At 40.6% G+C, this 24409-nt stretch overlaps 1 protein-coding gene across 8 annotated transcripts in view; it reads right to left on the reverse strand.

The window, feature by feature from the left end:
• LOC127942806 (uncharacterized) overlaps nt 1-24409 on the reverse strand; it is a 185469-nt gene that overhangs the window by 11457 nt on the left and 149603 nt on the right. The window contains exons 6-8 of one of the 8 annotated variants that reach the window (XM_052538774.1): nt 6575-6810; nt 6344-6481; nt 5967-6246 (exon numbers count right to left, since the gene is read on the reverse strand). The exons of 3 other annotated variants lie outside the window; for them this stretch is intronic. In XM_052538774.1, coding sequence (XP_052394734.1) covers nt 6233-6246; nt 6344-6481; nt 6575-6810 — 388 coding nt within the window. In that variant the 3' untranslated portion in view covers nt 5967-6232. Of the gene's footprint in view, nt 1-5966; nt 6247-6343; nt 6482-6574; nt 6811-8114; nt 8470-24409 lie in introns of those variants that run through there. 4 more of the 8 variants (XM_052538773.1, XM_052538775.1, XM_052538770.1 and 1 more) reach the window with 4 other exon arrangements.

Genomic DNA, 24409 nt, shown 5'->3' on the forward strand with positions numbered 1-24409 from the left:
ACCGTCATTGGATGCATCGGTGTGAAGGACAAAAGGTAAATTAAAGTCTGGGTATGCCAAGATGGGGAAGGTGGTCAACATGTCGACAAGGGAAGCAACCACAGCACGGTGTTCAGGGGTCCACTGGACTGGTGTCTTGGATGGCAGCTGACCCTTTTTTATACTTTGATTAGTTGTCCTAGTTTCGACAGATTTCTCTCCAGACGCCTCGGGACTCTCTTGAAGCTTAAACAGTGGTCGGGCTATTTGGGAAAAATCCTGAATGAAGGACCGATAGTAGCCCAAAAATCCCAAAAGAGCTCTTACTTCTCCAACATTATTTGGTTCCCGCTCCTTTCATTGCATCACTGCTTCCAAGTCCTTGGGATCGACTTGAATGCCTTCACTTGTAACTAAGCACCCAACATACCGCACTTGCGTTTAAATAATTCACACTTCTTTGGTCGTAATTTTACACCATGCTCCTGTAAGCGGCAAAAGACTCTCTTCAAATCTTTGACGTGGTCCTGAAAGGATTTGGAAAAGCAGAGAACATCGTCTAAGTAGGGAAAACAGCATTCATCCCTCAGACCACTCAACACACCTTCCATACATCTTTGGAAAGCCGCCAGCGCATTGGAAAGGCCAAAAGGAAGACGGATCCACTCATACAATCCCCAAGGCGTGCTGAAAGCTGTCAGGTGCCCGGAGTTCTCCTCAACAAAGCCCTGGTGATATGCACTGCCCCACTGCCACTACTAACACTCGGAGGACACGCTATGTACGTCGCAGGAAGGCCTGTCTGACAAACCTACGCCATGTCCCTCTGACCTCTACTACTATGCTCTCTATTCCAGTTGGTCTCTGGAACTGCCAGTCTGCAGTTAACAAACTTCATTTCTTCTATTGCTACTCATTCCGGTCTCAACCTCATGGCACTGACAGAGACTTGGATCAAACCTGAAGATACTGCCACCCCTGCAGCCCTCTCCACTAATTTCACTTGTTCCCACACTCCTCGTACCACTGGGAGGGGTGGAGGTACGGGTCTCCTTATATCCAAAGAATGGAAATTTGATCTTCAGCCATCACCTACAGGTACTGGTTCATTTGAATCACATGCCATTACTGTAACCCACCCTGTTAAAATCCACTTTGTGGTCATTTATCGTCCTCCAGGTCAACTGGGAAACTTCTTGGAGGAGTTGGATGTGCTGCTATCAAACTTTCCTGAAGATGGTACTCCTCTGATACTGCTTGGTGACTTCAACATCCACCTAGATAAACCCCAGGCTGCTGACTTCAAAACTCTGCTCACCTCATTTGATCTCAAGCTAGTGTCCACTACAGCGACTCACAAATCGGGCAACCAACTGGACCTCATCTACACACGCTGTTGCTCTGTGGACACCTCTTCAGTTGCTCCACTGCACACCTCTGAGCACTTCCTAATTACTGCTAACCTAGCACTTACTCCTGAAGTGGCACACACTCCAACGCAGGTCACCTTTTGACGGAACCTACGCTCACTCGCCTATCTGCTGTGGTTTCATCCTCTCTTCCACCATTCTCTCAGTTTTCTGCTCTGGACACGAACAGTGCTTCGGACACTCTTTGCTCCACTTTAACATCTTGCTTAGACAACTTTTGCCCACTGTTATCTAGACCAGCACGCACTGCCCCATCTGCCCCCTGGCTGTCCGAGGTTCTCCGTGAACATCTCTCTAAACCCAGGGCTGCAGAGAGGAAATGGCAGAAATCAAAAAACTCTACGGACCTCAGTGTGTATCAATCTCTCCTCTCTTCCTTCTCTGCAAATGTCTTCACAGCTAAAACATCCTACTACCACAACAAAATTAACAGCTGCTGTGATGCTCGGACACTGTTCAAGACTTTCTCTTCTCTTCTTAATCTGCCGCCTCAACCTCCTCCATCGACTCTTACAGCGGACGACTTTGCAGCTTTCTTCACAAATAAGACAAGATCCATCAGTGACCAATTCTCCACACCGCAGACTGAGGAAAACTTCACAATGACCGATGCACACTCTTTATCCTCCTTCTCCCCACTCTCAGAGATGGACGTCTCCAAAATGCTCCTGTCTAATCATCCTACTACTTGTCCACTTGATCCTATCCCCACTCACCTCCTTCAAGCGATATCTTCTTCAGTCATACCTTCACTTACTCACATTATCAACTCCTCTCTTCAATCTGGAACATTTCCCTTAGCATTCAAGCAGGCTCGGGTAAGCCCACTGATCAAGAAACCATCTTTAAATCCAGCGCTTCTTGAAAACTACAGACCGGTATCCCTTCTTCCATTCATTGCAAAGACACTTGAGCGTGCTGTGTTCAAACAGCTTTCTATGTTCCTTGGACAGAACAACCTCCTGGACAGCAACCAATCTGGATTCAAAAGTGGCCACTCAACTGAGACTGCTCTTCTCTCGGTTACTGAAGCCCTGCGAATAGTAAGAGCAGATTCAAAATCCTCGGTACTCATCTTACTGAAATGATAAGTGCATGTCAGTCTCTCTGTTCATGCGTAACGATTGTGTGTGAGTGTCTCTGTCCATGTGTAACGGTTGTGTGCAAACTTCTCCATCGTCATCAGTTGGAGTGTGACCCTGTTGCTGTATCTCCCATCAAGACAGGTGCCACATTCAGTGGCTCTGGTTCCTGGAGCTGATAGCATGAAAGTGAAAGTGATGTGACATTCAGCCAAGTATGGTGACCCATACTCAGAATTTGTGCTCTGCATTTAACCCATCCGAAGTGCACACACACAGAGCAGTGAACACACACCCAGAGCAGTGGGCAGTCATTTATGCTGCGGCGCCAGGGGAGCAGTTGGGGGTTCGATGCCTTGCTCAAGGGCTCCTAAATCGTGGTATTGAAGGTGGAGAGAGAACTGTACATGCACTCCCCCCACCCACAATTCCTGCCGGGCCGGGACTCGAACTCACAACCTTTCGATTGGGAGTCCGACTCTCTAACCATTAGGCCACGACTTCCCACTAAGTAGGTCATTAAGTAGGTCAGAAAGGAGGAGAAGTTGAGTCATGCCCTCATCTTCTGCAGCTTTTTACTCATCACTTCTGATGTAGTCAACAATTAGGTCATAAAGTTCGGGTTCACTTAGATCTGCTACATGGTAAGTTTTACGACCCTCATCTATCGAACTTGCAACAGTCTGTAGCTGACTAAAACTCAAATCTGAAAGCTTATTTTGGATCTTGAAGAGCAGCACTCGCCATGGACTTAAAGTAGTCATGCTAAAGCATCACCTTTGGCAGTTGTTCTCTGGATGACACTTGGCGAAGTAGTCTTCCCTGAAACACTGGGTGCAGGATTACCACGTTACTATGACAGCCGTCCCAGGCGAGATGTGCTAATCCCGGGCGCAGCCCCCAATTGTTACCGGCCTCAGACCTAGGGGTTATGTGGGCTGGCAGCAAAGGACACACAGGCAGTGTGTTTCACATAAGGGCAATATATAATTTACATATTATGTGGAAAGAAGAGTGTGTACAAAATAAATCAATAAAGATTCACATAAATGTCACTCTCATTACTAGAAATATGACAAATGTGTCCCTTAAACACACAGAATGTATAAACTAAAATCCAACACCATTTTACATACACCACTTCACCCAGATTGACTCGTGTCATTAAGCGTGTGTGCAAAGCACTCAAAATGGCGATTGAATTGTTAATGCAACAGATATACTCAACTACTCAATTAAAACACAAAAATAACACGCACCCTTGCACTGCCAATGCACTCAGACATCAACACAATGCTGTATAACAATACTTTTTAATGCATTTACTAAACAATAAATCGTTTGCATTTAAGCATTTAATTCAATTTGTATAAAACACATTAGAGCATGACAAAGTTACTCAAAACACTTCACAATTACGTTCCTAAACCTTCCTATAGTCATGTGAACAATCAGAAGAATGTTTAAAGTGCATATTATTTTACCTGTGAATAAATAAAGAGACAGACAAAATGAGTGTTGTTCCTTTGGTGCGTCAGTTTACTTCTGAGATCGCACCCGGGAAAAAGCAAGCATTGAGAGCGGAACAGTGTGATTTTGACTGAAGCAGGGATTTTCTGAAGATCGGATTCTGGATTTCCCTCACTCTCAGAGGGCTCCATTAATGCTCAATCACTGGCACAATTAATGCTTTAACTACAGACGTTCTAGACTAGTTCTGCCTACAAGGATTGTACTGCACACACACACACACACACACACACATGTACAGACACATAACGGATCACTCACACACAAAAAAAAATTGTTAACGCTGCCCCATCATTTGTCAATAAAAATGCTTAGAAACAGAAAAGTTATAGCTGAAATTTCTTTGTCGTTTTGAAGTAGTCAAAATCCACAGCTTCCCCTTATGAAAATTAACCATGGTTTTACTACAAATAAAACAAAAAAACCCATAGTTCCTATAGTTAAACCATGGTAACCACAAATTAACCATGGTTTTGCTATATTAACCATAGTTTAACCATGGTATTTGTAGTAAATCTGTGGTTCTACAAATGGTAGTCAATACGCCAAAAAACCATAGGTTACTACAGTTTTACTATAATAAAACCATGGTTCTTTTTTGTAAGGATCATTATAGAGAGACACTGCACAGACAGACATCTGTGTGACTGATTTACTCCTAATCACGCTCTCACTAATGCATTCAAATTAATGTCATTTTACTCTGCTTCTCTATATCTGATTTAATAACCCATAAAATAACTGATTGAAATGTAGCCTACTATTATTTCATACTTCCAAACAAAATTTGCTCTTTAAAAAGCTGCAGTGATCAATTTAATTTTGAATCGTTTCATTCATACTTCAAGAAAAGAAAGTAACACATTCATTTTTTTTATAATCATCAACATCATCTTCAATATTATTAATAATCATTTTTTTCATTCATTTAGTCTTATCAGATCATTATTGTTATAGACAGTTAATGCATTAAAACGAGGACAGCTCAGAAAATTAAACTCTTCATACTCTTCATACTTCAATACAAATCTGTGCTGGACTTTTTGGAAGTATTTTTATTAAATGTCTTAACAGTGATTTTTAAAATTATAAATCCAACAGCATAAGGTGAAAATAACTACACAAAAGGGAGTGGAAACTGATTGAATACATGAATCTTTTTTACAATTATTTCACCATTGATTTGCAGAAGATTTTCTGTGATGTTACTGTTAGACAGTGCTGGGAAGGTTACTCTGGAAATGTTACAGGTTACTCTATTTCAAATGTAATAAGTAGTGTAACTATTTCAAATGGTTTATTAAAGTAATGTAACAGATTACATTTGATTACATTTCTAAATTGTAAATATTTTCAAAATTCGTTTTCAAAAATGGCAGAATTAAGCTTACAGTAGAACTCAACACTGATTTTCAACAAGACTTTCAAAAGCCTTCATCACTTAAATTAAGATTATAATCATTTATCATCTAAAACAAAATCACACTTTAGCATCTTTTTTTACTTTGAGATCTGATTCTGATTAAATTCGGAGCATTCTGGTTAAATACAAGTTTAAAATCATAAAAATAAATAGTTTGATAGCTATGATACTGTTTTTAAAATCAAATATTTCCACAGCTATGAAAGGAAACACTGGCATATAACAATGCCTTGGGAGGAAAAACCAGTTGATCTTAAAGCATATGCATAAACCCAAATAGGAAATAAAACTCTGTCTTTATTCATCTTATCAACACAACATCAGTTCGCCTTTTCTTCTTTCTTAATTGCCAGGTATCCAACATATATTCACTGAACACAGTGTCATCTAGTGTCTTCCTAGAGTAACATTCACAATCACTTGATATCATCACACTGCGCTCTGAACTTCTGTATTCCTCCAGACGGCGCTCGATATTATAAATGCTACAAAACATAAATAGACTCTTGAAGCTCAGAGTGAGAAAACTTTATTGATAAAGGCAAGCAAATACAGAAGACAAATGAATAGTACAGTGAGATCAGAGTCTTATCTGAGAGAAATATAATCAACAAGCTTTTAAACTGCATCTGTACAATAAAAAAACATTATTAGACAATTACATTTTAAAAGCCATTAAACCCTGAATCAAATATGAAAGCCTGATATAATGAATCATACAAGCAAAGCAACTATTAATCAAACCACACAAAACACACATGGAGAAGTTTTAAAGTTCAGCGTCTCCTTCAGATTTCAATACCTAAAAATGATGAACATATAAAGCCATACATTAATAAAAGAAGATTTAGAAATGCAAAAACATTTTTTTTTGAGAAATTACATCATCAATCATGCACCTGATGTGTGAATCTGTGGTTGATTTTTTTCAGTTCTTCTGATGTCATAAGCCAGAAGAATGGCAGTAGCCACACCCACCAGAGCAGAGAGGACCAATCGGATCACAGCTTCAGTAGAACCACAGCAGTGGACAGAGTCTGAGGAATAAAAACACCAAACTGAGATCAGATCAGTCAATAAACATTAATATCAAGAATATTTGAAGAACAGGACACAGGATCTCTTCTCACCAGAGACAGAAACACTGAAAGCTTTTAATGACTGGTTTAGATTTAAATGTTTTGGTCCTAAATGCAGTAAATAACGTCCAGCATGTTCAGTTGTGATGTTTGTGATGGTCAGAGATCCAGTTTGTTTGTCCACCTTCAGTCTGTCTCTGAATCTCTCATCAAGAACATCATCAAATAGAGAGAATCCATCAACCCTTCTACTGATCTCAGCTAATAAAGTGATTTCAGCTCCAAACCTCCACTTTATCGTAACACCATTCATTATTTCAGTAAGATCAGAGTTCAGAGTGACTGAATCTCCCTTCTTCACTGATATTTCTTCTGTATCACCAAACACACACAGAACAAACAGAAAGAGGGTTTGTCACAAGTTACAGTACAGTAAAAATACTTTATAATTGTTTATGTAAGTAATTAGTTTAGAATGTAATTTTTAAATAATAATGTTAAACAAAAGAACAGACAAAAAATAATATTGTATCTGATGAGAAAATAAAGAAGGTGTAACAAATATTTAATTCACCATTGACAGCACTGAGAAAGAACGTTTTCCTCATTCTGCTCATAGGATCGATCATGAGTTCATAACATCCAGCGTGTTCAGTTCTGATGTTTGTGATGGTCAGAGATCCAGTTTGTTTGTTCAGCTTCAGTTTGTCTCTGAATCTCCCGTCAAGAACATCATCAAATACAGAGACACTGTTTGCCCGTTTATAGATTACAGCTATTATATTGTATTCAAACCTCCACAGAATCCGATCATAATCTATTTCCGTACGATCAGAGTTCAGAGTGACTGAATCTCCCTCCTTCACTGATATTTCATCTGTATCACCAAACACACAGAGAACAAACAGAAACAGGGTTCATCACAGATTGAGAGTGTTATTTAATGGTTTACTAAAGTAAATAGTTCGAAGTTTAAATCTGAAATGAATGACATCATAAAAGAACAGAAATGGTGTTTGGATTAATAACTGTATCTTTTGCTGATTCTGTAAGGATCATCAGAATCAGAAACATCCAGCCTGATCTCACGGCAATTCATAAATTTTTTACAAGTTGCATAATTCATTTGAATTTGTACGAATCACTTACACTGGGGTTTATAGACAAATCGTGTCAAATCGTACAAGTGAGGTTTTACAAATTAGTACGAATTAGCCACTTCGTAAAATACTTACGAAATGGTCAAGAGATATAAATATAAAACACCGGAAACAATTATTTAACCCACCATAGACACTGAGCCAGAATCTCTTGCTCACAGTGTTGTTATATACTGTATAAAGTCCAGTATGTTCAGTTGTGATGTTTGTGATGGTCAGAGATCCAGTTTGATTGTCCAGCTTCAGTCCGTCTCTGAATATCCCGTCAAGAACATCCTCATATACAGAGAATCTGTCGGCTGTCACATTGATTTCAGCTATTAATCTGTTTTCAAACTTCCACCGAATCAGATCATCATCCATCATTTCAGAAAGATCAGAGTTTAGAGTGACTGAATGTCCAATTTTCACGAATGTTTCACCAAACACACCTGAAGAACAGAGCTTTTTTAAAGATATATAACACTTTCCTCTCATTATAATGGTTTAATCAAACTTGTAGAGTCATTAAAAACAAATCCTCAAACCAATCTCCTCCAGACATCACTTTTGGTCACACTTTTACTTTAATCTTTAATGTCAAACTAACACTGTCGGGTATTTAAGCTTCATATTTCTTTATTTTATAATTTCATAATAGACCTGAATTTAGATCTGAATTCAAACTTGATCTCACCACAGTTCACTTATTTCTATGAGAATAATAGTGAATATTAAACCTCTCAAACTAAATTATCCAGTATTTTATTACATGCTACCAGAACAGAAGCAACTGAAGCCATAAAAATTTTATTTAAACTCACCAACCAGACGCCAGAAACACAAACAGAACCAGAATCTGTGAAACATCTTCATTGATTTCAGTTCACAAATATGAAGACAAACTTTTCCGAACTGGTTCAGTAATAAAATGACAGATGAGCTGATGAGAGACTGATCTGTAGTAAAGTCACGAGAAACTGTCGGCTGAAAGTGTTAAACCATGTCCTCCAGCTCAATTCTTATTTAGTCACACTTTCTTTGTCGCGTGTAGCTCTAGTCTCCCTCCACTTCCTGTTGATCAATGGTGTTAGTTTACACAGAAATAAACTGAATCATGATATGATCAGAGACTAGAGAAGATACGAGTGTTTAAAGCAGTGTTTGATCGGCTTGATTTCAGGTGTGAGAGGATAACAAAGCCCACCTTTTGTCTTATTTTATTCTGGCTAAAGAAGTATACATTAAACCTCTATTCACATCTTTGTTTCTCACACGTTAATGTAATATAAACTATCGCTCTTACCTCTGTTATTAATCAGATGCAGGAGAGACTTCTGTTCTTCTTCCCACCAGAGTCCAGTTCATAATACAGGATCAGGAACAAAATAAAATAATAACTTTACTCTTAATAAATTACTCAGAGACTTGTTTAAAAGATGTTAAACACATCACCATATGAAATGGTTTCACTTTATTCAAACAATAACAAAATAGTAAAAGTAAATAGTGTATAGTCTTCACCTTGAACTGCAGAAATGAATGTGTTCAAATCATAACATTATATAGTCACAAAAACAACGCGTCCTTTTTTCATGATTTATTTCGGTGAACACACTCACACATCCGCATGCACACACTCATAGACAGGTTGCTATGGATACAGGAAGTATGACATTTCACTTTCATAGCAACCTCTATTAGAACACATTCATATGAAGTAATTTCTGCAGTTTTTATTTCCTTAAAGCAAATTAATCCATCTTTAGTTTTAATATTAGCCCGTAAAAACATCTTAAAGGTGTAGGCCAAGCTAATAACTATTTCTAGACCAAACTGCATAGCATCATTTCTCTTATGATAAGATAAATCATATTACAATACAGCATTTAGAAAGAAAGTCCATACTGCAACGTAGCTGCACAATGCACTTCCTTGAACAATCATACTTCAGTTAGCAAGAGGCAGCATAAGTGACAGTTTTAACTGTTGAGCAAATTCTAACTTCATGCTTTTATTTTTTCTTATTACAATTTTTTATTTACCTGGTTCATTACAGTTAATCGAGTGACAAATGATTGTGAATATTGTGAATGGGAAATCTCATTCTTAAATAATCTACAGATTCGGTAGATAAAACATCCCATCTTGAGATTTCCTCATTTACAATATTTCCTCAGGTTTTAGTTCTACCAGAAAGACTCGGGAGATAGAGGAATGTACGAAGCATACATTTATTGACAGCTCAGCAAGCACATTTATAAATTTCTTTGGCGGAAGTCCATGGTTCGTAATCCGAGGGTAGCGAATCTGCATTTCCTGCCTGAAGACGAAGGCAGGGGCGCAGCAGACCCCCAAAATTAGGTGGATTATGAGACCTCCAGACGGGCCAACCTTCCCCCCCCAAAAAAATAGATGAAGTATACCCACCAGTTGTGAATCCTAAGGTTCCTGGAAGAAATAGAAAAAGAGTTAGCATGACCAGTATAATGACGTTAGATTGAACTTCTTAAGTTTTTTAACAGAAATAGCCGCAATAGGCCAGACACAGACAGCCACGATAGGCAGACACAGACAGCCACGATAGACCAACAGAAATAGCCACGATAGGCAGACACGGACAGGCCTCGATAGACCAACAGAAATAGCCACGATAGGCAGACACAGACAGCCACGATAGGCAGGCACAGACAGGCCTCGATAGACCAACAGAAATAGCCACGATAGGCAGACACGGACAGGCCCCAATAGGCCGAAAACATAAATAGCTACGAGAGGCCAGACGCAGACAGCCACGATAGGCAGACACAGACAGGCCTCGATAGACCATACAGAATAGCCATGATAGGCAGAACACAGACAGCCTCGATAGACCGTACAGAAAAATAGCCATGATAGCCAGACACAGACAGGCCTCGATAGACCATACATAAATAGCCACGATAGGCCAGACGCAGACAGCCACAATAGGCAGACGCAGACAGGCCTCGATAGACCGTACAGAAATAGCCATGATAGCCAGACACGGACAGGCCTCGATAGACCAACGGAAATAGCCACAATAGGCCAGACACAGACAGCCACGATAGGCAGACGCAAGACAGGCCTCGATAGGCCGTACAGAAATAGCCATTATAGCCAGACGCAGACAGGCCTCGATAGACCGTACATAAATAGCCACAATAGGCCAGACGCAGACAGCCACGATAGGCAGACGCAAGACAGGCCTCGATAGGCCGTACAGAAATAGCCATTATAGCCAGACACGGACAGGCCTCGATAGACCGTACATAAATAGCCACGATAGGCCAGACGCAGATAGCCACAATGGCAGACGCAGACAGGCCTCAATAGGCCATACAGAAATAGCCACAATAGGCAGACACAGGACAGGCCTCAATAGACCGTACAGAAAAATAGCCACGATAGGCCAGACACAGACAGCCACGATAGGCAGACACGGACAGGCCTCGATAGGCCGTACAGAAATAGCCATTATAGCCAGACGCAGATAGGCCTCGATAGACCGTACAGAAATAGCCACTATAGGCCAGACGCAGACAGCCACGATAGGCAGACGCAAGACAGGCCTTGATAGACCGTACAGAAAAATAGCCACGATAGGCCAGACACAGACAGCCACGATAGGCAGACACGGACAGGCCTCGATAGGCCGTACAGAAATAGCCATTATAGCCAGACGCAGATAGGCCTCGATAGACCGTACAGAAATAGCCACTATAGGCCAGACGCAGACAGCCACGATAGGCAGACACGGACAAGCCTCGATAGACCGTACAGAAATAGCCATTATAGCCAACACAGACAGGCCTCGATAGACCGTACATAAATAGCCACGATAGGCCAGACGCAGACAGCCACAATGGCAGACGCAGACAGGCCTCAATAGGCCGTACAGAAATAGCCACAATAGGCAGACGCAAGACAGGCCTCGATAGACCGTACATAAATAGCCACGATAGGCCAGACACAGACAGCCTCGATAGGCCGTACAGAAATAGCCATTATAGCCAGACGCAGATAGGCCTCGATAGACCGTACAGAAATAGCCACTATAGGCCAGACACAGACAGCCACAATAGGCAGACACAGACAGGCCTTGATAGACCGTACAGAAAAATAGCCATGATAGCCGGACACGGACAGGTCTCGATAGACCGTACAGAAATAGCCACGATAGGCAAACACACACAGGCACAATAGGCAGACATGGGACAGGCCTTGATAGACCGTACAGAAAAATAGCCACGATAGGCCAGACACAGACAGGCCTCGAAAGACCATACAGAAATAGCCACAATAGGCAGACATGGGACAGGCCTTGATAGACCGTACAGAAAAATAGCCATGATAGCCGGACACGGACAGGTCTCGATAGACCGTACAGAAATAGCCACGATAGGCAGACACAGACAGGCCTCGAAAGACCATACAGAAATAGCCACAAAGGCCAGACATGTACAGGCCTTGATAAACCATACAGATATAGTAACACCACCACCAGTAATTGCATGAATTTACCTGATTAGTTACAGGAGAGCTTGCTGAGCTTCAATAATGGTTTTGAATCAGGTCTGATGTATGATTCAAATGCTGAGGAAGACCATCTGCCCATGATCTTAACAGCTGATGTAGAGATCCCTCATTCAGCTGCTGAAGTAGCTGCCCCAATTCTGAATGAATGGCCAGTAGATAGACTGCAGCTTTGAGAACAGTGGTTAAGTGAGTTCTAAACAGCCTTGGAAAGGGGTGCTCCGTTAGGAAAAATAGAGCTGGTGCGTTTTAGAAATTCTAGGTCGGATTTTAAGAAATTTCACCATGCAGAGAAGGGACAGGATTTATTGATTTTAGAATTGTTAAGGTGACACCAGAACCTTGCACATCGGTTTTTGAGTGCTTGAGGAGAGTGTGAAGAATTTTTGGTCCGAATCATAGATCTGAAGGAAATGCCGCGAGCAGGATCAAATTGATTGGTTTGAAGTGAATTCCCCAGGAAGCATAACCTGTAGAAGGCAGATAAACACTGCCTCGAGAAGAATATTGAGGTACTTCGAAGGAAGGCCGTAGCAGATGGAAGTAATTAATTTTGCAATATGGGCAGGGTAATAGGCAGACATTTGTCTTTAATTTGTTGGAAGATTTAGCTAACCCCTCAAGTAGTAATAGAACTGAATAACCAAAAGGCTTGAAAAATAGATTATAAAATTTAGCGTGGATTAGATGCTGGCAAGGAGTCTGCGAATAGAGAGATTAAGATTGCGATTTTTTTTTTTTTTTTTAAAGACAAGAAAGGAGCAACGGTCGAAATTAGAATAGGAATGCAAAAATTGGAAGGAAAAACATTAGAAGCGGACCATGCAAACGTGTAGGCTTGATTGTAGAGGGAGCGACGCCTTAGAAATGTGATTTCCAGCTGACGTAAGCACTTCGTTTAGTATTATGTCTGCTAACGGAGGGCAGACTGAAGAATCCGGGTTGGCTGAGGGCACAGCTGTCTGAAAGTCTAAAAGAGTAAAGTGAAAGTCGCAACAGCCGAGTAAGAGTGAAAGACACAGTGCTAGCAAGCACATATTAATCCATCTTGTGATAATTGAGGGGAGACTGTTTTATCTTGCTCCCGCCCATATTCGCAGTGGCGTTCGAAATAATTTCGCATGTTTAAAGTCTAGTGTGACCGCGCCTTGAGACGGAGACCAGGAGTGCAAACAAACCATGCCTGCTAATTAATATTCGGTTTAAACTGGAGATAGGTCACTACTCTGAAATAAGGTCAGCAGCAACTCGTGTCACGTGGAGTTATATGCCTGCTGACTGAGCCGAATCTTACCTACGACTCAAAAGAAGGGTCCATACGCATCAGCTTGGTAGATCCAGTGTTCATAATTCGCTAGCCCAAGAGTAAGCCATGTAAAGATGAGGTGAGAGCAGCGGTTCCCTGCATCTGCAACCATAGAATCCCATTAGAGTATGAACTTTTCAGGAATAACGCAAATGAAAGACTGAATAAACAATTATTAAAGCATAGGATTAAAATCTCAAGTGTGCTAGACAGAGCTTTTTTTTTTTTTTTTTTTAAGAAATGCGAAAAATCTTTATCAGTATAAAGACTGTAGCATTTATGATGAGCCTTAAAGTGTCTCATTACGAAGAAGTTATTCAGAAAATTGCATGCACTATGATCAACATCTTAATTATGCTGTGCAAGTCTGCTAGATAAACAAGCACGAAACGCCCAGTGCTTTATTTGAACGCGTAAGTATAAATCCTTGCAGAGTGTTGTGTATGTTGGCAGAATGAATGATACACACAGCAGACAATCGAGTCGTGTTAACTCACATTGTTTTTACTCTGAACTGTTAACTTCAATACGTCACTTTATGAGTCACCACTAGAGGGCAGGCTTATCACAGAATGCTGATACCCAATAGTACATACATTACACTTTCCTCCCTCCCTAGATTAATCAACCTAAGAAACAAGAAATACATAACTATAAACTTACTGCATAACATTTACAATTAACCTGAACAATGTTGCCAACTAAAACACAACTACAAATCAAGCCTTTGGGGAGGTTTCCTACATCTCTCAGGATAACGTCTCTGTGAACCTGGGTGCTGTTCAGGTGTAACTGGAATCGTCCCATCTGGTTCATCATTTTGTGGTTCAGAATCGTTCGTGTTAACTGAGGTAAGAGGGGCAGTCTCAACAGCATCATTGACCTTGTCATTTACATCAGGGACATTGTCAGGTGAATCAGAAACAGGTAACAGCGAGGATTTTGTCTGCCGATCCACCAGCTGATCTGCATGCCGTCTCCATGTGTTGTCTCCAACCTTTACTGTGTACATCAAGGGTCCAGTTCTGGTGGTGATGGTACCTGGCTGCCACTTTTCCAGTCTGTAGTCACGTGCTAAGACTTCTTGTCCTACTTGGAAGTTTCTTGTTTGTCTATTGTTCATGTGCACAAATTGTTTGTTTTCTACATCTCGTCGAACATCAGGTTTGATGAGATCCAAACGAGATCTTAAATTCCTCTTCAGGAACATCATCGCTGGTGTTTGACCAGTCGTGGAGTGAGTGGCATTTCTGTACATGAAAAGGAAGTTGTCTATTTTGTGTTGGAGCGAGATAGTGTCATTATCCATTGCTTTTATTGCTTTCTTGAAGGTTTGTACAAACCTTTCTGCCAAGCCATTAGTGGCAGGATGGTATGGTGCGGAAGTAATGTGCTTGACTCCGTTCAGCTTCATGAATTTCTGAAACTCGTCTGAGACAAACTGTCGTCCATTATCTGTGCATATCTGTTCTGGCAGCCCATTTCTGGAGAATATTGTTCTTAGCAAAGGAACAGTCTTTTCGGATGTGGTTGTCTTCATTAGAACAACTTCAGGCCACTTAGAATGCGCGTCCACGGCGATCAAGAACATGGAGTCCTTGAATGGTCCAGCAAAGTCGACATGCACTCTTTGCCACGGTGTTGACGGCCATTCCCAGGGATGCAAGGGAGCTAATGGTGGAGAGTTCTGTGTCTTTTGACATCCTGGACAAGCCTTTGCCAGATCCTCAATCTGTTTGTCGATTCCCGGCCACCACATGTAACTGCGGGCAAGGTTTTTCATTTTTACAGTGCCCAAATGTCCTTCATGCAGTGTGTCCAGCATCTTACTGCGCAATTTGGAGGGAATGAGGACTCGTAAGCCACACATTAGAGTTCCTTGACACACAGAAAGCTGTTCTCTCCTCGCTGCGAATGCTGGATATAGGGAGTTCCCTTTTGTCGGCCACCCATGTACAGTGATATCATAGACCTTAGACAATGTTGGGTCATTGCGGGTTTCTCTCTGAATAGTGGCATTTGTCACAGGAAACTGACTCACAATTGAGGTTTGAAACACGTCAGCTGGATCCATCGCCTTTGACTCTTCTGTCAACTTTAGTTGAAGACGTGACAAGCCATCAGCATTACCGTGTAGTTTGGTGCCTTTGTACTCGATATCATATTGGTGAGCACCCAAAAAGAGTGACCAACGCTGCAGCCGTGCTGAGGCCATCGCTGAGACACCCTTCCGAACATTGAAGATCGAGACCAAGGGCTGATGATCTGTGATCAGGGTAAACCTTTGACCATACAGATAATGGTGGAATTTTTTTACACCCCACACGAGACTAAGTGCTTCACGGTCTATTTGTGCATAGTTACGTTCTGCTGTCGTTAGTGATCTAGATGCGAAGGCTATCGGTTTTTCAGTGCCATCTGGAAACTTGTGTGACAGCACTGCGCCAATTCCATATGGTGATGCATCGCACGCCAGTCTGATAGGCATAGATGGGTTGAAGTGTGTCAGCACTACATCAGAAGTTATGAGCCTTTTGGTCTCTTGGAAAGCTTGTTCACAGCTGTCCGACCATTTCCACTGTGTCTTTGTTTGCAACAATGCATTCAAAGGATGTAGTACAGTGGAGAGGTTTGGAAGAAATTTGTGGTAATAGTTCACAAGTCCGAGATATGATCGCAGTTGAGACACATTTTGTGGGTGTGGCGCCTTTAGCACAGCTTCAATTTTGTCTTGTGACTTGTGTAGACCATCTTTGTCTATCACATGACCACAGTAAGAAATCTGAGACTTAAAGAACTCACATTTTTCTTTGTTGGCTCTTAGTCCATACTCACACAATCTCATCAGCACCCGTTGCAAGTTTTGGAGGTGATCTGAATCATCCTTCCCCGTTACAATGATATCATCCAGGTAACACTGCGTTCCCGGGATACCCTGCAACACCTGGTCCATCGCTCTCTGCCACAAAGCAGGGGCTGAGGCAATTCCAAAAACAAGACGGTTGTACTGATAGAGCCCTTTATGTGTGTTGATGGTCAAGAATTTCTTGGATTTCTCATCCATCTCCATTTGGAGGTAAGCTTGGGCTAGGTCAATTTTTGAGAAGTGTTCTCCACCAGACAAGGATGCAAAAATGTCTTCAATGCGTGGCAGGGGATACTGTACTGCATGAAGCGCTGGATTAATGGTCACTTTAAAATCCCCGCAAATACACACATCTCCTGCTTTCCCTTTTTTGATCACTGGGACTATGGGTGTAGCCCATTCGCTCCATTCAACCCTTGTCAGAATTCCCATTTTTTCCAAATTTTCCAGCTCTGCCTCCACCTTGGGACGAATTGCGTACGGGACTGGGCGAGCTTTAAAGAATTTTGGAGAAGTGTTTTCTTCCAACTCCAGATTTGCTTTTATTCCCTTAAGTGTTCCTATTCCTTTCTGAAACACAGGTTCTGCATTTTCTAAAATTTGCACTAGGGTCTTTTGTGTCTCTTTGTTATTGACTTGCTGGGACACATCCAGGTTTTTTATTGTGTGCCAGTCCACAGGTATTTTCCTCAGCCACTCACGTCCGAACAATGCAGGCCCTCCATTTTCCAACACATACAAGTTCAGTTGCTGCTGATTTTCTTTGTACTTCACAATTACTGGTAATTTCCCTTTCGGAGACACTTTTTCACCAGTATAGGTCTTTAATATCACTGATGTGCTTTGCAGTGGTATTTTTGAGAACAGTCGCTGGTAATCAGCTGCTGAGACGACTGATAAGGCCGATCCAGTGTCTAACTCCATTTTTAGTTTGACTCCTGACACTTCTGGTGTAAGCCAAATAACTCTTCGATCAGTCTCCTTAATACTGTACAGTTCTAAACATGAAAGATCATCTGTACCTGAACTTGTGTTTGTTTCATTTTCAGTAACTTGATGTACAGTGGCGGATTTACGTTTCACTTTGTGTGTTCTGTCTTTTTGTATCCTCTGTCTGCCCATTTTGCATACACGTTCGATGTGCCCATTTTTATGGCATTTTCTGCACTCTTTATCTTTGAACCAGCAGTCATTCGCATCATGAGACATTTTTCCGCAGCGATAACATTTCTGTTTTCTTTCCAATTTCAGTGACAGCTTATTTGTTGCACATTCCATTGTTTTTTGTTGCAATTCCAATGCATCTTTTGCTGCAGTCTCCATGGATATTGCTATGTTCAGTGCACGATCGAGTGTCAAGTCTTTTTCTGTCAACAGTCTTTTTTGTGTGCTTTCATTGTGCATTCCACACACAAGCCTGTCTCTTAATGCATCTGCCAGTCCAGCTCCAAATTGACAATGTTCTGACAATCGGCGTAGCTCAGCTATATATTCAGGAATGCTTTCTCCTTTTGCTTGGTTACGCTTATGGAATCTGAATCTTTCCGCAATTAATAGGGGTTTGGGGTTTAAATGTTCATTTAGAATGTCCACTATTTGCTGAAACGTTTTATCCGCTGGCTTTTCAGGGGTTAACAAACTACGGAGCAGTCCATACGTCTTTGCTCCCATCACGCTCAGCAAAACAGCCACCTTCTTATCATCTGCAACATCATTAGCCTCACAGTATAATTCCACTCTTTCCACATAAGTTCCCCAATCTTCAGCATTACTATCAAAAGCGGTGATTGTTCCAATCATTGACATTTTTGCTCGTTTGCAGTTTAGCTTTACACTTTAATTGGCTTCTCTTTCTTTCATGTGACTCACGCTGTCTTTTCACAATCTCTTCCTGTTACATATCCATTAAAGTCTTGTTGACGCATCTGTAGTTGTTGATCCAGACCTCGTCGCCAATTTTGTTGTGTATGTTGGCAGAATGAATGATACACACAGCAGACAATCGAGTCGGGTTAACTCACATTGTTTTTACTCTGAACTGTTAACTTCAATACGTCACTTTGAGTCACCACTAGAGGGCAGGCTTATCACAGAATGCTGATACCCAATAGTACATACATTACACAGAGAATAAATTAATGCCCAGGCGCCCCAAGTGCATAGAACAAAATGATACTTATAATGCTCAAGACTTGTGAAGTGATGGAGGCGAGATGCCGAAGAGACCGGCAGCCTTAATTCTGTCTGCTGGTCCGGAGAGACTTCATTTGTGCAGGTTCATGTGAGCGTACGGATGAATATTTGTTGATTGAGACCAAAGTCTTTTCAGGTGTTGAGACCCAAGCAGCACTGACGCGACATCTCGGAAAGATGTCCACCAGTGTTGCCAAGACCGTATTTTTTTTTTTTTTTGTGGGTTGCCTTTTCTGTCCTGGGTTTGAGGTGACCCCAATAGTGTTATATATAGCCCCTAGAATGTGAATTCTACTGATAAATCCCTTTTGAACGCGATTGGGCTATTTTTTTATTTTTTATATATATATAGTAGTAACTGGCGGTTTTGAGAACCTGGCAACCCTGGCCTGGAAGCACAAGGAACTCCAATGTTCACATCCTCTGCCGAGAAAAGCTTGTAAATCATCCAACACAAACGACTGCAGATAATCACCGTGACACGGAGCTAAGCCAACGATCCCGTGTGCATCTTAGAGGAACGTCAAACTCTAGATAGTTTGCGGGGCACTAACTTAATTACAGCAAGTAGATGAATAAACACGACAGCTTGAGCAAGTACAATCGCGTCGGAATCTGCGGTTGTTGTCGCGTCGGCATCTGCGAACTCAAACATGTGTAAGTACGATCTTTTATACAGGAGTATAAAAGACGTGATTGGATAATGATGAAGGTTATTAGTGACGAAGTGATTGAGTCTTCCTGGCAGAACTTAGGCTAAAGCTTCCATTTCCTTCTTTCGGAATTCTCTCCTCAATACATTTCACTAGGATAGTCCCTATCTTCTCACTTTTAGACCTTTTCTCAATGTACACATCAAAAACATTCCTCCTATTTCTGATCAGTGTTACTTTTAACAATTGTCTCATTTCCCATTTAGAAATTGGATCTTGATTTCCAGGAAGTTCATGCATTAGGCATTTCTCAATCCCATCTCTCTCCACAAAAGCTCGTAGGATTCTCCAGTTTAGCTAAAGTCTCTCTACGGTTTGCGGCCAGCTTTTTGCAAGGTCAAGAAACCATCCGAAACTCCTCTGATTTCCTGAATCATCACAGTCGAGTCCTGGAAGAGATTCAGGGCCAATCAAAACACCTTTACATAAACTTTTCTGTACTCTCAATTCTCTTTATATACCCATAAATCATCTGGCTAAGTTTTCCTATTAATAGTATTCTTCCAATTTGTAAAATAGATAAGAAATACAGCCACCAGAGATTTTTATTAATTTCTTGTAATAGCATCCACAGAATATAGATCAATATTTCTCCAGCCTGGAATGCAGTAGAAGAGGTTTCGGTATTCAGAAATCCTCCAGCTTCTGTCTTAGTCTTATTCTTTGCAGATCGATTGTTTGTCCCATTGGATGACATTTTTATTATCAATTTGTATCTTCTGTTGGACTTACGTATAGTAATTGGATTCAATTGGTTTCAATGAGTTTTTAATTTCAATAGATATTCCCCAAATATCCAGTTAGTCTTGTTCAGGTACAAGTAAAACTGCAGATAGTTTAACTGTCATATTCACTCTCTATACCATATATTCGTTTCCTACTCCACCTACTTCCCTTTTTTACTTTTTTATCTTAATGATTATCTTTTCTGTTCCTTTTAAGGTAGCCTTTTTCTTTTCTTTATACTAAAGTTTTTTTCTAAGTCATGCTCATTTGTCTTTTTAATACGTGATCCTTTCCCATCCCTTGGGAATAAAGTCATTCTTGTTCCAAGAAAATCCTCCTTCTCATGTCCTCTCATCCCTAGATAAGGGTGACTGGAGAACCTGGTCATTATTCCATCCTGATATAATCCTAATGGTTTGAGAACCTGTAGGTTCTCCCAAATCGATCTGGAAGACATCAAAGTCTGGTCCTTTGCCCTACAGACCATACATGACCACAAAACTATAACATCCCAAGTGCAACTGCACCCCTCTCCAAAATTCCCAGATACTTTATAGGAGTCAATCCGTAATTTTGAGAGTCCTGCCCGATAATTATCACAAATTAGTACTCCCGATATCTCCGTTTGAGTCTGTTTATGCATCATTCATTCTGCGTCCATGTCCTTCTTCTCATCACAAAACTGATTATAACAATAGAAATGCTCTAGACCCATGTTTACTGTGCTGTACCCGGATTAGGCCTTTTTGGTTAATGATGGATTTTATCTTCTCCATTAATTACTTCTTTACCAAATCCTTATTACTCTGTATTCGGTCATTCTCTAGTTCTACTGTATTGCTTTCACTTTATCAACCATTCCCAAACCTTCAGAGAACCTACTTTTCTTGTTATATTGACTTCGTCACCAACTTCAAACCTCAAATTTTTCATAACTTCCCTTTCTTTCCGGTTCACTGTATTGCACATGTTGAGGTCCAATAAACACTGGTCAATATTGAGGTCAATATCCGTGTCCCAGTCACCTAGGTTTCTATGCTTAGCAAACCATTCTTTAACAGATCTAATTGGATTGGATTTCTCTAGTATTATTCTATGTTCTTTGCAGAATTTCTCTACTAGTTTAACACTTATATTATGTGCACCATCTGCTCTCAGACTTTCCATCGGTCCCTGACACTTTATCCATTCTTTTAATCACTCTACTAACTTTTCTTCGAGTGCTGCTCTTAAAGGCCATATCATGGTTTCAATTTCTTTATGACCTAATTCATCATCTCTCTGAAGTGCTCGCTCAACAGCTGTCACTTCCGGTAACTGTGCGGTCCCCTGAATTTCCTCATTCTGTGTGATCAGCTCTCCATTAAATTTAACCAAGTATCCTCATTATCTTTCACTTCCATCAGTGAAATATTTGGGAAGGTGCTTATGGTTCTTATGATATCTAGTAACTTTATCTTTCCTTTTCTGTTTAATTCTTCTCAAATCTAATTGATTGTCTCCTAGAATTAAACTCCATTGATCCCGTCTATGACTATTTTCATGAGCCTGGTTCATCACTAGATTTCTTTTTAACCTAGCCAGTTCTCCAGTCATAGAAAAAAAAACTTTTGGTTGTTCTTTTGCTACAGCTTTTAGCTGCAATAATCTTTTACTCACAGCAGCTATTTTCATCAAAACGCGTCATCGCTGCTTCTTGCTGGTGTGTCAGAAATGCAATCGAGCATCGCCCTTCTACACTCCACAGTGTTAAAGTAACTTCCTCTTCTTCTTCAGAGATGTGAACGTAAAGAGGAAGTGTCTTATCTCATCGTTCTAATGCACCACTATTAAGACATATTTTGATTCATTTTAATCTAGCCTGCTCCATTTGCTCGGTCCACTGCCATTTTCCTTCCTTGGATCCCTGATATAATATTTTTGCCTCTCTAAATATTTCTTGATAGTCCACTCCAGACACTCCACCAACTACAAGCAACTCCACACCACACATATAAACTCTCAGAGCAGATCATTGGGGTAGGTTTAGGGTTAGGGTTAGTTGAAAGTGTTACTCTACCAACAGTTGACATGTGGTTGCAAAGCTACTCATCGCTAGTAGAAAGTCCAAAACGGATCACCAAAACAAAGAGCCAACGCAGATTCAAGTGCTCTTACTTATCCTTTGTGGATATCAAAATATCATCAATGTAAACTACTGTATAAGCGGGATTTCTGATAAAACTTTCATAATTGCACTTTAAAATTGATTTGGGATAAAGCTTGTGTCATCTTTGATTAACGTCATCTGTTTTCATTAAGATTTTTTAAGGGGAGCTGAAGAATCCTATTCTTATATCACTTCTGGATGTTCTTTGTTGTTTTTCTTTTACTTTCTCTTTGTTTTAACTTACTCTTTTTCTACACTGACTTCTTTTTTTCTGTCAGCTGTTTTTCACTCTGCCTATTCTTGTTTAGGGCCTGCCTTTTAGTCTCTTTGCCATAATATGCTCAATTTATTCAATTATTCTGGACTTTTCTGTATTACTTTTCTCTCCACTATTCTCAGTTCGATTTTCCCTAGATTTTGGTTGCTCCCTAGATTTTCTCCCTCCACGGGATGTACCTTTAGGGCCACATCTTTCTTCAGTTTGTCTCTGCTTTTGGATCTACCCTCCATCTCATAGTGATTATAGGGCTTCTTTTCATGGTTTGACCGTCTCTTTGGGTTTTTAGACCTTTGTGTTTTATTATCTGATTTTTCCCTGTCTGTCTGGATTATTTCTGTCTTTCTGTCATATCGAATTAGAGCTTTTTCAGATTCTTCAGGAGAGGTCTCTGGGCCATAAAGAAGGAATACTTTTGCTCCTGCTATCGTATGCCACTTTTCTTCAAAGCGTTCCTGTTCAATTTCTTCTTTATTATTAGGAATTAACCCTTCAAAAACCCTACGTAATTATCTGCCTCTGTGCAGCCCAAATTCAGCCAAAAAAATGCAAGTCTACTTACTCACCAGCAGGGCCGTGCAGAGACCTTTGGTGGGGCAGGTGCTCAAAATATAAAAGGGGCACATGGAACAAGGCTTTAAATAGCGCGGTTCAAAATAGCAATACAGCAATATATTGTGATGCATTCCTTGCAGATTTGCGTATCGATATGGATGATTATGTATTGATACGGCAGCAAATGCTGTGATGCAGTTTTTAAAAATAAAAAGATTAGAAGAGACAATTTTAAGTTTAAAAGGAAAAGAAGAAAAAAAAAATCCACCTAATAATAGCTCTGGGATGAGAAACTGAAATGTCTTAAATTGTCCCAGCCTGATGGCTTTTTCTTCTCTGTTCTACAGAATAATTAAGAACAGCTGTTATAGTAAAAACTATAGAAAACGCTTGTGGCTCTACATTTTCCTCTTTCTCACCAGCCTCTGTCTCCTGGCTTGCTGTTACCTCCTCTTTCTGTCACTTGTGCGTCTACATTTGCCTCTTTTTCTTCCTCTATCTCCATCTCCTCATCTGATCTATTACTTTCTAGTCTCTGTCCATCTAAGAACAAGGCACAATCTACTATTTCATCATCAATCTATTATTTTAACCATCACTACTATTCTTGCACCTAATCAATAAGTCCACCTTAAATATTGAAACAAAACAATAAACAACTGAGTCATGCTATGAAAGCACTGTATAACTGATATAGGCTTATGTTTTATTTATTTTTCCTTTTTATTCAAAACAATTCCAAACATGCTTAATATATCAGGAAATATCTCGATTCTCAAACGTGTAAGTAAACGCGTTTTGAACTTTTATAGATTGTTATTTGATCAATAAATGGAAAGGTAGTGTAATCTATTAACTACACATAAAATACAGACTTTTTACTTAAGTGCCATATCATGCCATAAAATATTTTTAATACGACTGAATTTGTATTTAATGTAAATTTGAATAACAATATTGTAAGTTACTTATTTTAAGACTTTCATTTTACAGAGGGTAAAGAACATTTACATTATCAAATAACATTTTCATTCAGTTTAGCCAGAGTTCAGGCACTCTCAAAAACGTCTCAGGTTACGAATGTAACCATGGTTCCCTGAGAGGGAACGAGACACTGCGTCCTCTGAAGGGACACTATGGGGAACACCTCGTCGTGACCCGTGTCTGAAGCATACTTTGAAAAACGCCAATGTGTTGGCCGGCGACAGCCTCTGACGTCGCTACCGGCGCGACTATAAATACGCCCCCGTAGGACCCGTCACTTATCTTCTTCGTGAAGCTTGCGTCCGAAGCATGGCAGGGAGCTAGAGGACGCAGTGTCTCGTTCCCTCTCAGGGAACCATGGTTACATTCGTAACCTGAGACGTTCCCTGTCAAGGGAACTTCGAACTGCGTCCTCTGAAGGGAC

This window comes from Carassius gibelio, chromosome A22, assembly GCF_023724105.1.
Source record: "Carassius gibelio isolate Cgi1373 ecotype wild population from Czech Republic chromosome A22, carGib1.2-hapl.c, whole genome shotgun sequence".
NCBI lineage: Eukaryota > Metazoa > Chordata > Actinopteri > Cypriniformes > Cyprinidae > Carassius > Carassius gibelio.